Source organism: Oncorhynchus keta, chromosome 33 (genome assembly GCF_023373465.1).
Source record: "Oncorhynchus keta strain PuntledgeMale-10-30-2019 chromosome 33, Oket_V2, whole genome shotgun sequence".
Classification (NCBI taxonomy): Eukaryota; Metazoa; Chordata; class Actinopteri; order Salmoniformes; family Salmonidae; genus Oncorhynchus; species Oncorhynchus keta.
In genome coordinates, this window is record NC_068453.1 from 7,302,197 (window position 1) to 7,316,127 (window position 13,931).

At 45.7% G+C, this 13,931-nt stretch overlaps 1 protein-coding gene across 4 annotated transcripts in view; it reads right to left on the reverse strand.

The window, feature by feature from the left end:
• Positions 1 to 4,362: 4,362 nt before the first annotated feature.
• Positions 4,363 to 13,931, reverse strand: part of tbc1d22a (TBC1 domain family, member 22a) — a 198,151-nt gene continuing 188,582 nt past the window's right edge. For all 4 annotated transcript variants that reach the window (XM_035748532.2, XM_035748529.2, XM_035748530.2 and 1 more), the window contains one exon: positions 4,363 to 5,085. In XM_035748532.2, the coding sequence (XP_035604425.1) occupies positions 4,957 to 5,085 (129 nt within the window). In that variant the 3' untranslated portion in view covers positions 4,363 to 4,956. The remainder of the gene's footprint in view (positions 5,086 to 13,931) is intronic.

Below are 13,931 nucleotides of genomic sequence, written 5' to 3' on the forward strand. Positions count from 1 at the left end.
AGTTGTTGAATCTTGTTTTGTTCATACAAATATTTACACGTCAAGTTTGCTGATAATAAACGCAGTTGACAGTGAGAGGACGTTTCTTTTTTGGCTGAGTTTAGTACCAGTGTAGGGTGTTGTTTAAGCCATCATACATCTCAAACGTTTGCCAAGCTCAATATTTCTCTGCACAGCACTGTACGTGCCCTACAGCCAAATCTACCTCTGTAAAAGGCGGTCATTGTGAGTCCCATCCCGTCTACAGGCCCATGCCACCTGTACCATGTGTGAGCAACTAAGGAAGTCCAGGTGATTCAAATTACTTTTTTATTCCTGCCACTGTGAACATCAGTCAGCTTAATGAGAGGGAAGGAAAAAAAAGAGGTGGAGAACAAGAGACTCCCTCCTTACATTAAAAAGGGCCTAATTACCAAACCTGGGGCACTGCCGCACCACCACTCCACAGGGACCATAACAAACCTGTTTACCAGCCGAGGCAGTGCGTTTGCGTGTGTGTGTGGGGAGCAGCAACCACACGCATACAATACAGAAGTTATTAATACAGCAGTCTACGCAATCAATGTAGAAGCTAATGCAGTGCTTATTTATGCAGTTGCTTGCATGCCTGGGTTGGAGTGCCCGCAGCCTAGGTGAGTCATTTAAATAACAACGTAATGTTCATGTTTTCGTTGTGTGATATGGAGACATGAAACCAACTGGGTAGTTCTGGTGTTGAACATATACACTTTTTGTAATCTTATTTGATATTATGAACTGGGTGGTTCGAGCCCTGAATGCTGATTGGCTGACAGCCGTGGTATATCAGACCGTTTACCATGGGTATGACAAAACATGTATTTTTACTGCTCTAATTACGTTGGTAAGCAGTTTATAATAGCAATAAGGCCCAAGGGGGGATATGGCCAATATACCATGGCTAGGGCTGTTCTTCTGCAAGACACAAAGCAGAGTGCATAAGTACAGCCCTTAGCCGTGGTATATTGAAGCATGATTTTACAGTACATCCATGAATGTATACAAACAGTTTGGTCATATATAGCATTTATTTACACTTTTCTATTTACAGATCTTTGTTTCAAAATTCATTCTCTGTACACGTATTTAAAAAAAGAAAAGAAAATCACGATCACTCTCCACTGTATGAGATTCACACTTTCACATGTCTTAGTCAGAAGTCATAAGGGAAAGAGGACCAGTCGTAGTTTGGTCAGAAACATTTGAATCTCTGAAAAGAAACTGAGCAACAGTAAAATACAACCCCCCCAAAAAAGGCTTTAGGAGGCAGACCAAACATGTTAGGTCATGCCCCATGAGATGCTGACTGCAACGTCCAGTGTGTGTGTGTGTGTGTGTGTGTGTGTCCGAGGCCTCCAGCCAGCGGACGGACACCTGGTCACCACCGTAACCATGGCAACACCGAAGGTGTGTGTAAGGGTTGTTCGGTACATCAAACCAAGTTGAAACACATAAGGACACCAGAGAAGGCAGCTGCTAGACTTACTGATGTGATTCTGTGGTCTCATCGGCTGCGTCCCAAATGGCACCCTATTCCCTATACCGGGCACTACTTTGACCAGGGCTCATAGGGATCTGGTCGAAAGTAGTGCACTATATATGGAATAGGGTGCCATTTTGGATGCAGATAACTGTCATGGCTTAGCAAACACTGAGTGTGAGAGCATCAACTGAATAAACGTTCTTGTTTCATTTGCAGAGCTTAAATTAAGGTAAAATAAATATCTATGATGATCATCTGCTATCTCTACATTAGGCACAACTTAATAGGCTCATGTAAACAGTATATATATAAAAAAAAGGGAGAGAAAGACATTTGTTTCTTTTAAAGCTGATTCCAAATAATATATTTCGTACAAAAAAAGGGAAGAAAATGGACTTTCTAATCAACGTGAGAATAGGAAATTGGGCCTGGAGCTGACATGGAGCGCAACAACATTACCGACATGATCAAAAGAAGTTGAGGAGGTTCAAATACAGAGTATTAAGCTGCCCCATCTATACACACACTCCCAACCCACATAAACACACACATCATTGAGGAGTTCATGCAATAATTATTGGTCTTCATCGTTACCTGGCAGGATGTTTTTGACGATAAAAGTGGTACATAATATCATTTCAACGTCTAATTTACATCGTATATCCACCCTCTACGCAAGGGGTATAACAACTCTTAACCCACGCGGGATGGAGCCTGTTGGTTTTCTGTTCTACCTGATAATTAATTGCACCCAGCTGTTGTCCCAGGATTAAATCCGTCCCTGATTAGAGGGGAACAATGAAAAATAGGAGTGGAACTGGGTTGAGTCCAGAGTTGTGTTTGAGGGCTCTACACCAGGCAAAAACAAACTAATCACATCATTTGGTACATCAAATAAAAACTCTAAGCAGTCAAAAGAAGGCAAATGGAGAACGTATTCCATCCTAACATCCCCAGTCAGTGTTCCTGAATAGACTGAATAACTGAATGGGCCCTAGTTCTGGGCTGAATAGACTGAATAACTGAATGGGCCCTAGTTCTGGGCTGAATAGACTGAATAACGGAATGGGCCCTAGTTCTGGGCTGAATAGACTGAATAGGCCCTAGTTCTGGGCTATGATCAGTTACAAATTGTCCAGAAGTTTATTCTGACCACAAAACTACTTCTGGGTTTTGAGGAGTATTTTTTAACCCTTTGTTACACGCATGGAAATTTGACTATATGGATACGGCTAACGTGAAATGTTTCTTAGAGAAGAAATATGAAAAGCATATGCATAACCATGGTAGCAGTTGAAAGGGAACAGTTAGGAGATTACGGGAAAATGATTACACTCGATTTGATGTGAATTCTACATTTACTGTACTTTCGGTGCATTTGTTGATAAAATCCGAAAATACTCTGGATATATTCAGTAACACAAGTACATTCCTGGAAAATGTGTGGTAGGTGCAACACAAGACAAAAAAAATGACTAGGGGTTTGAGCGAGAGGACTAACTGGTGTCTCCTTGTGGCCATGTACCTCTCCAAAGTGTGCATAGTTCCTAGGTTATTTCAAAGCACTTTAATGACTCAAAGAAGAGTCTTCAACTATAAGGTGCCTTTCATGAGCTCTCCTAGCTGTGCCGTTGAGAAACTAGCACAAATACACTTGTATTTGGTTTGTTTGGAACACAACCCTGCATCCCCATCATCACACAATTACTATTGTTGTTAACGCAATCCAAAAACGGTCCATTTGGGTCAGGCGGGTGTCATTTGAAAGCTTGTTCTATTGCCAAAATGACTAGCTAAGTTATAAAATCCGATGTTAGTTGCTTTCAGAATGCAATGTATAATCCTGGTGCACATAGAACGGAGTCTTGAGTGCATTCAGGTGCGTGTGCCGCGGCAAATGTTCTTCACAACAGACAAATATTAGGCTCATTCGGTTCAGAACAACCCAGTGTATGACGCCACATCATCTTGAAACTGTATATCAAACATAGTGATCAGAAATGTTGACACTGTGTATGACATTAGTTTTATGATATGGAAGTGTGAAGTGCACATTTGGACTCACGGGTGTTTGGCAAGATTATGACATTAAAGCGGTATTTCTCATCTTTCAAAATGTACAGCAATTCCCTCACTCAAGACAAAAAAAAAAATATATATATATTTTCTGTTTTTTATTTTACCAGGTAAATTGACTGAAAACACATTCACATTTGCAACAAGGTCGCGCAAGGTGCTCAAGTTCAGAATGTTCGTCAGTCAAAACCCATACAGTGCTGACATGTTACTGTACAGCCACTGCATTACAATTTAGTTCTTTATTAGTGCCCAAATCTGCCATTACCAACCCGTATACGGGTACGAGTTTTCTGGCCATGTGACCACACTAGAAAATCTCCTGGCCTAAAAGGTGACTGCTCACCACTGCATGGTGCAGTACCAATTAGGTAGTGAGTCCTAGGTTCAGAGATGATCCTATGTCAGGCAGAGTCACGCGACACTCGTCCCTCCCTCAGCCAACCGACAAATATTCCATATCTTACATAATATATTTCAGCGAGTGTTGTTAGACACATCATTAGATCCAGCCCAGCGGCGCATGTCAGAGTCAGAACGAAATCATTCATACCAATAAGATACTTCCTTATCTAATTATTCACTTTTAAGTGAATGTGTTTCTGTTTTGAACAAAAACCTACTTGTCTCTGGGGGATTGACTGCTTGTTTTGAACTGAAAGCACGGACACGAAAGAAGAGCTCGATGACAGCTAGGAATGACTAGAATGACGACATGTGTCCTCAGTTTCCTTAGGAATTAAAAGTGACATATCAACCAAGTACAAAAAGACCTCACTCTGCCCCCCACACACATGGTTCGTTCAGACAATTCATTCATTAGGTCTCGGGACATGTTGCGCCTGCTGTGGAGATCCACTCAATGTGACTGGGCCTCTAGGAGAAGGTCTGAGTTCCTTGGGGACGGTGGCCAGTCACGGACAAACAGTACAGGACAGTCTAGAACAGTCATTCATGTGTCTGCAGCTAGACCTCCACTACCACACTGACTGGAGGTCTGTTGTGGTTGGGGTCTACTTCGATGGGACAGGCATTGATGTTGTTGGAGTGTTGCACAAATGTAATTTCATGGTTAAGAACAAAGAGGAGTCAAGAAGAACAGTCGGTTAGAACGGTACACACATACCAAGAAGCAATGGCTTCCCAAATGGCCCCCTATTCCCTACATAGTGCTCTACTTGGGGCTCTGGTCAAAAATAATGCATTTTGTAGAGAATAGGGCGCCATTTGTGACGCAAACGTTTTTGTTTTCATCTACGAGTAGCAACGGTTGTGGACTGCAGAGGGACAAGAAAGTCAAGGAGGGGTTCCATCCATCCATCTGTCCGCCAGGGGGCCTCTGTCAGGGGTTCAAGTAGCTAGCTGTCAGGGGCCCACGCTCATCTCTTGTAGTGGTTGGGGGCATCAGCGAAGGCAAACTTCAACCTGTAGGCCTCAGCCAGGAGCACGCTGACCTCCTCGTTGCCCCAGTGCATGGTGGGTAGGTTCTGCAGCAGAATCATCAGACCCTGTGGGGCAGAGAAAGAAACAAAAGGATTTAGTGGCGCTGAAGGGGGAAGAGAGAGAGAGAGAGAGAGAGAGAGAGAGAGAGAGAGAGAGAGAGAGAGAGAGAGAGAGCGAGAGCGAGAGCGAGAGCGGGAGCGAGAGCGAGAGCGAGAGAGAGAGAGAGAGAGAGAGAGAGAGAGAGAGAGAGAGAGATATGGCCAGAGAGAGAAAGACAGCGAGAACCAAGTGAGAGGAGAAGGGCACACCACTCTTTGAACATTACAGTGTGTGAATGTGAAGGTGTCGCCAGGGGCAACAGTAGTGAGAGGAGCTGGGAGGGTGTCTCGGTAAGGAGCGCCTCACACACACCGCCTGCTTTATAACACCAACCAGTGAAGCAGAAGCACCATCACTGAACACACTTACACTTTTAAATCAGGGAGTAATTCTATTTAACAATCCGTTTCGTTCTGAACAGAACCACTGTGTTTTTCGTTCCGTTCCACTGTTACGACCAGCATAATAAAGTTCTGAACCGGTTTGAACCAGAAAATAGTACTGGTTATATTGTTCATTTCTGGTCCTTTTTACTTTACATTTAGCTCATTAAATGACTCCACCAGTCAGTGCAGATAGAGCAGCTTTCCATGGACCGGGTAAGCTAGTTGTTTGTATGCTTGATAGACAGAGAATTGTAGGGTGCGACTGAAATGTTGCAGAGTGGGGAGAGTACAAGAGAGAGGGCCTTGGCTTAAAGCTCCGGGCATCATGATAAGACATGCATTATAATGCGTTCAGGATGTTAGTAAGCCTATCATTACTTTACTGAATCAAATAATTATATCCTAGCAAGATACCTAGCTACAGAGAAGCGGCTAATATACGGAGGAACTTTGAACGTCGGAAAAGTTGGCTCAATGCCGAGGCTTGCGTGTGCAGCGGCACCAGAATTCAAATTACATCCTTTCGTTATTGTTGTTAATAAATCCAATGTGAAACGTGATGATCATAGTATCCTTAAATAGCCTAGAAAACTAGCTGGCAGGAAGACACAAGAAAGAGAAGTTTCTGAGTGACAGAGTGAGTGCATTGCATGGGCGCTTTGATGGCATTTTTTTTGTGGGACTGAAAGAAAAATATGCTTGAAATGTAAAATAATGTTATTAACCAGTTCCCATGATTTGGATATGAAGCGCAAAAATGCTAATATAGGTACCACTGACTTGCATTGGATTTATGCCATAAACGCTAAAATGTTAGCAGTGGCCAGGTAAACAAAACCAAAGCACGGCCTGCTGTAATACCTGGTCCAGAGACAAAAAAACTAAATGTATTTTGTAATTTAGGTGAACTATCCCTTTAACAATGGGGGGGTTCTTAAAAAAATGATCACCTAATAGCGTAACAGCACCATGGGTCAGAACCTGGTATTATCAGGATGACTAACTTCTCTGAACAGAAAGAAAAAAAACATAGGGTGAAGAAACAACATTCTGACCCACAGCTCCATACTTATTTGGCGGTAGGTAGCCTAGTGGTTCCAGCTTTGGACCAGTTACCGAAAATCTGTCGTTCTGCCCCTGAACAAGGCAGTTAACCCACTGTTCCTAGACTGACTTGCCTAGTTAAATAAAAAATAATGTTAAATAGAGAACTGATAATATATACACGTTGTTGGGGTTGGATTGGTGTGGGGTGTCGTGGGTCCGTTGATGCCCTTTGGGGTCCAAATCGGACGTTAGGTACTACAATTATTGAATATTATGTCAATCCTATAAATTAAAACAGCCAATTTGTGTGCTATCAATCATAATTATGTTGCAGGAGTGCTTATATTATTTGTTTCTAAACTACAGAAACCATTTCAGATCAACCTGAGGTGGTTGGTGTCACGGCTTTCTGAAATGACTTGGAACGACGAGAGACAAAGTAAAAAAATATTTTAAAAAGCCTTATGGAGTTACAGTTAGCCCCAGCCAAGCCCCTGCCAGACCCCCCACGAGATTGATGCATTAGTGCGTGTTAGTGAGGCTGGGACGGCAGGACGTCCATCTCCAGCCTAATAAAGCCCTCTGACTGGGGCCTGATGAGGGGGGAATGAATCTGGTTAACACTTCCTGCAGTAACAGAGACAGGCCCGGCCTGGGGTGACAGTGACACTTGCGCAAAATGCTTTCCCTACCATTGCACTGTGTAGCTGACTACTTTGGTTCGTCCAGGCTCGTTCTTTTCCCACCCCACACAGTTGTTTGAAATAAGACTGCTGTGTTTACATGTCTCTCTGTGCGCGTACCTGCTTGCTTATGTGTCTGTCTCACATGTTCACAACTCCACCAGCGCCAAACACTGACTGACAGAGAAGGAGAAAAGAAACTGACGACAGATATCATTAATGCAAATCAATTCTGACGCTCATTTGAATATCTGACAACACACCGCAGGTTGCATACAAATCACATGTCCCAATAGTTTTGGAGCTATCTGAACATACGCTAAATGTGATTTAGCTCCAGTGAAGGGAAATCTTTAACGCTACAGCATATAATGACATTCTAGACAGTTCTGTGCTTCCAACTTTGTGGCAACAGTTGGGGAAGCCCCTTTCCTGTTTCAGCATGACAATGCCCCCGTGCACAAAGCAAGGTCCATACAGAAATGATTTGTCGAGATTGGATTTGAAGAACTTGAGTGACATGCACAAAGCCCTGACCTCAACCCCATCGAACACCTTTGAGATGAACTGCAATGCCGACTGCGAGCCAGGCCCTAATTGCCGAACATCAGTGCCCAACCTCACTGATGCTCGTGGCTGAAAGGAAGCAAGTCCCCGCAGCAATGTTCCAACATCTAGTGGAAAGCCTTCCCAGAAGAGTGGAGGCTGTTATAGCAGCAAAGAGGTGAACAACTCCATATTAATGCCTATGATTTTGGAATGAGATTTTCGACGAGCGGGCGTCCACATACGTTTGTAGTGTATGTGGGAGCATTTGAATGGACAAGGCCATGTTGTTTGTTGACTAGTTTAGTCAGAGGCACAGTGTTAGTTTCATTGTCAAACATCCTAGAAACGCAAATGTGAGAAAGCTGGATATGGCGGTCGAGCACAGTGTAAAGTGCTGCATATAATGGTACATAATGGAATATATGGACCTCCAGAGGACATTCTATGGGACAACTCATAGGTATTCAGTGTCCTACCTAATGTATAGAATAAGCTAGTAGTCAAACCCACCTCCCTGGTGACTGGCTGGTGAGAGTCCTTCATTCATGACTTAAACATTCTAATGACCAGCTGTTGGCTATCATTGATATTCTGCTAATGAGCTTAATATACCTTAATTACACACATCTCACAGGCTGCTGCAGAAATCACTTTACTAACACAGGTCCAGGGGCACAACGCATGTGTCTAATGTCTGATTGAGTCACATTGATAACGGCATCAAAAGGGGCCCCTCAGAACATCGGAACAATTAACATCCTCTCTAAAGAAGCAAGGCCAGCGGCAGAAATGCACATCATTTAGAAAAGGACGGGTCCATGTGCTGAAGCATCCTCTTTAGGAATTAGAAGGCCTTTCAAGTCGACCACTTATGCAAAGTACAGTTGCAAGCACCTGCACAAAAAGGTAAACCCAACACCCATAGACTCAATTGTACACTGAATAGGACATTCCTGGATGGTGCTCAGATTGCATTAAGTCAAATGAAAAGCCTGGTACTTCTCAAGAGGACTGCGGTCTTTTCTCCCCACAGAGTTAACGAGAGATCAAAGTGGATAGATAGAGGGTGGACTGTGTGCGCTTAGCGTGTGTGTGTGTGTGTGTGACAGTGCTTCTTGGGGATAGTAATGGACTAACACATTATGGAAGATTTTAGCCGAGATGAAGGCACAAGCAGAGACACAGCCACAGACCCAGAGGAAACCCCACAGACCCAGTAGAGATGAATTCACAACACGGTTTCTCCAATCTGTCCTTGAGTCCATTAAATCACCTCCTAAGACAGAAAGCAGCGAGAGCATCTGTTTGGCTCTAAGACAATAGTGATTTCAGAGAGGATGAATAAATACATGTCGCTGTATTGAGGCGGCGACTATGGTTACTGAGTCCTGTCCGTATCGCAGGCGGCACATAGCGAAGCGGGGGAAAAGAAGCAGCTTAATTATTTAGCTGTGCTTTTGGCTCACTGCGGTGGGTCTGGGCCGAGCCAGACACACAGACACAGCGATAAACTGCAGGTCTCGAATGACAGTCTGGCAGCAAGGCAGAGCGCCGCACCACAGGCCACTGTTGTTGGGAGTGATAACTACTTTTAGGAGATTTGTGAGTAAGGATGAAAAAAAAAAAATCGACTTAGCCCCCTCGTCAGTATCAGAGTCGCATAGCGCCCTGGTGTGGTGTTTATTGATCACTGATGGAGAACGCAGGGGCAGTCACTATCATACTGCAAAGAAGTCTCAACCCTTCTACTGTGTACGGCGCTTGCACGCACCAACGCAGACACAACCAACTAAACGCCACAGACGGGTGATTGATTACGGGCGACTTAACCAACAGTTCTGTTCATCAGGAGGTCCTGGGTATTGTGGGTAACATACACGAAGGGCCACACAAGTTAGCAGGAGAGAGCGATGCAGGGGGGGAGAGAGAGAGAGAGCGATGCAGGGGGGGAGGGGGAGCGATGCAGGGGGAGAGAGAGCGATGCAGCGATGCAGGGGGGAGAGAGCGATGCAGGGGGAGAGAGAGAGCGTGCAGGGGGAGAGAGAGAGAGCGATGCAGGGGGAGAGAGAGAGCGATGCAGGGGGAGAGAGAGAGCGATGCAGGGGGAGAGAGTGAGCGATGCAGGGGGAGAGAGAGAGCGATGCAGGGGGAGAGAGAGAGAGGGGGAGAGAGAGCGCGATGCAGGGGGAGAGAGAGAGCGAGCGGGGGAGAGAGAGAGCGATGCAGGGGGAGCGATGCAGGGGGAGAGCGTGCAGGGGGAGAGCGATGCAGGGGGAGAGAGAGGCGAGCGGGGAGAGAGAGCGTGCAGGGGGGAGCAGGGGAGAGAGCGAGCGATGCAGGGGAGAGAGCGAGCGATGCAGGGGGAGAGCGCAGGGGGAGCGCGATGCAGGGGGAGAGAGCGAGCGATGCAGGGGAGGGGGAGCGAGCGCGATGCAGGGGGAGGAGAGAGAGAGATGCGATGCAGGGGGAGAGAGCGCGATGCAGGGGGAGAGACGAGCGCGATGCAGGGGGGGGAGAGAGCGGCGCGCAGGGGGATGCAGGGGGGAGAGAGCGATGCGGGGGAGAGAGAGAGCGATGCAGGGGGAGAGAGAGAGCGATGCGGGGGGAGAGAGAGCGTGCAGGGGGGAGAGCAGAGAGCGAGCGCGATGCAGGGGGAGAGAGGAGCGATGCAGGGGGGAGAGCGAGCGCGATGCAGGGAGAGAGAGCAGGGGGGGAGAGCGATGCAGGGGGAGAGAGAGCGATGCGGGGGAGAGAGAGAGCGATGCAGGGGAGAGAGAGCAGGGGGGAGAGAGCGAGCAGGGGGAGAGAGGAGCGATGCGGGGGAGCGCGATGCAGGGGGAGAGAGAGCGAGGCGCGATGCAGGGGGAGAGAGCGAGCGGGGGAGAGAGAGAGCGAGGGGGAGAGAGAGCGATGCAGGGGGGGAGAGAGAGCGATGCGCGATGCAGGGGGAGAGAGAGCCGATGCAGGGGGGGAGAGAGAGCGAGCGCGATGCAGGGGGGGAGAGCGATGCAGGGGGAGAGAGAGCGATGCAGGGGGAGCGCGATGCAGGGGGAGAGAGAGCGAGGGGGAGAGAGAGAGCGATGCAGGGGGAAGAGGGGGAGAGCGCAATGCAGGGGGAGAGAGAGCGATGCAGCAATGCAGGGGGCGATGAGAAGAGCGAGCGCAATGCAGGGGGGAGAGAGAGCGATGCAGGGGGAGAGAGCGAGCGCGCAGGGGGAGCAGGGGATGCAGGGGGAGAGAGCGCAATGCAGGGGGAGAGAGCGCAGGGGGAGCGCGTGCAGGGGGAGCAGAGAGCGCAGCGCAGGGGAGAGCAGGGGGAGAGAGCGAGCGCGATGCAGGGGGGGAGAGAGCGAGCGCGATGCAGGGGGGGAGAGAGCGAGCGCGATGCAGGGGGGGAGAGAGCGAGCGCGATGCAGGGGGAGAGAGAGCGAGCGCGATGCAGGGGGGGAGAGAGCGCGATGCAGCGCGATGCAGGGGGAGAGAGCGAGAGCGATGCAGGGGGAGAGAGCGAGAACGATGCAGGGGGAGAGAGCGAGAACGATGCAGGGGGAGAGAGCGAGAACGATGCAGGGGGAGAGAGCGAGAACGATGCAGGGGGAGAGAGCGAGAACGATGCAGGGGGAGAGAGCGAGAACGATGCAGGGGGAGTGTGTATACAATTACATCCACAGTATTGTTTTTTCTTTTGTTTTTCCCCCCCTACATTACTCCTTTCAGTAAATGCCTCTGTTGAGTAGATTCATACGGCCCATGTGAGAAAGTCCATTAAGAGTGTATTAAAACCAATTTACATGGGAGGTCCTGCCTCTAGCACTCTACCTTCCTCTCTTGCTCCTTTTCTCTACACCTCTATTTGTCTCTCTCTCCCTCAGTGTGTGCGCGTGCACGCGCTACAACTACACCAAATCACTCTCGCGTGGTGATTCATCAAGCTACATGCAGTTTAAATGAGTCTCCACTCACAGCCCAAGTTTGGACAAAATTACAAGTTTTTCTGATGAACGGCGAGGGCATTGTATTAATCAGGCAGAAGTTTACACTTTCTCATCTCTCAGTGTAATAGACTCAAGGCCATAACTCACAATTTGTTTGTAGTTTTTTTGCCATTGATTGAATGCCGGCTTTTGTATGTGTACAAATACACTCCCAAAAATTGCATCATTTCCATAATTTCTTTTGGGAGTAGAGATTGATGTGTGGAGCACGTCGGATGCTTGTCATTTAGCTTCTAGCTGTTGAGACTTATGGCCGTGAGTCTATTAAGACCTCTACACTGAGAGATGAGAAGGTGTAAACTTCTGTCTGATTAAGATACATGTCTGTCCTGGTAGTTGTGATAGAACAGATTGGGAGTGTGACTGCCTCATATGTTGTTGCCATCACAAGCATATCCCACAATGCTTGACAATAGGATACAGAGACTGAAGTAGCACTGGCTTTTCTAAACCATCCGGAGAGAGTATACACAGGATATACATATTGAAATGCCTCTGGGATTTCGATACCTTGGTCTCAGAGTACACTCAAAAGGATATACAGAAATTAAAGTAGCATTGGCATTTATTTCTATACCATCCAGGGTATGTACACTCAACAGGATTTACAGAGATGAATATTGCATTGACATGTCTATACCATCCATACAGAGTAAACAGTGCCTTCAGAAAGTAGTGATACCGCTTTACATTGTACAAATTTTGTCTTGTCAAAATTGATTAAATAGATTTTTTTACTTCATTATATTCCAAAAGTCAACTATGTACTTTTTACTCCATACATTTTCCCCGACACTCAAATGTACTTGTTACATTTTGAATGGCTCGCATGGCAGGAAAATAGTCAAATTCATGCATGTATCAAGAGAACATCCCTAGTCATCCCTAATGCCTTGATCTGACGGACTCACTAAACCCAAATGCTTTGTTTGAAAAATGATGTCTATGTTGGGAGTGTGCCCCTGGTTACCCATAAATAACAAAAAACTAGAAAATGGTGCCACCTGGTTTGCTTAATAAAGGGAATTTGAAATTATTTATACTTTTACTTTCAATAGTTAAGTATATTTTAGCAATTACATTTATTTTTGGTACGTAAGTATATTTAAAAACAAATACTTAGACTTTTACTCAAGTACTATTTTACTGGGTGATTCACTTTTACTTGAGTAAAAGTTAAGATACCTTAATAGAAAATGACTCAAGTATGACAAATTTGGGTACTTTTTGAAATATATAAATATCTCACTTACATAATCATTCCCAAACCTGAGTCAATACATGTTAATTCCCTCTGGCAGCGATTACAGTTGAGTCTTTCTGGGTAAGTATCTAAGAGGTTGCACACCTGGATTGTACAATATTTGCACATTATTATTTCAATTCTTCAAGCTCTGTCAACTTGGTTGTTGATCATTGCTAGACAGCCATTTTCAAGTCTTGCCATAGATTTTTAGGCCAATTTAAGTCAAAACTGTAACTAGGCCACACTGGACCATTGAATGTCGTCATGGAAAGCAACTCCAGTGTACATTTGGCCCTATGTTTTAGGATATTGTCCTGATGAAAGGTGAAATTGTCTCCCAGTGGCTGTTAGAAAGCAGACTGAGCCAGGTTTTCCTCCAGGATTTTGCCTGTGCTTAGCTCTATTACGTTTATTTTCAGCAACAACAAAATGTCATGCCTTGCCGATGACAAGCATACCCATAACAAGAAGCAGCCACCACCATGTTTGAAAATATGAAGAGTGGTACTCAGTGATGTGTTCGGCTGGATTTGCACCAGACATAACGCTTTGTATTCAGGACATAAATAATACAACCTGAACATAGAGGTTTGCCATAACAAAGGGCTTGAACACTCAAGCCATTGAGCTTTTCATTCATTTGTAAACATTTCTAAAAACCTTTTTTTTTTTTAAGAATTGCACTGACATTGAGGTATTTTATGTAGGCCAGTGACAAAATCTCTATTTAATACTTTCTGAAGGCACTGTGTACACTCAAAAGTATAGGCCTACAGACATTGAAGTAGCACTGATATTTCTATAGTATAGAGTTATACACAGTACACACTTTCCGGCCCTCTTATAATAATAGAGTCAAAGCAAATGCATTCAACATGGACATTTAATCAGTAGAAAAGCAGCTGA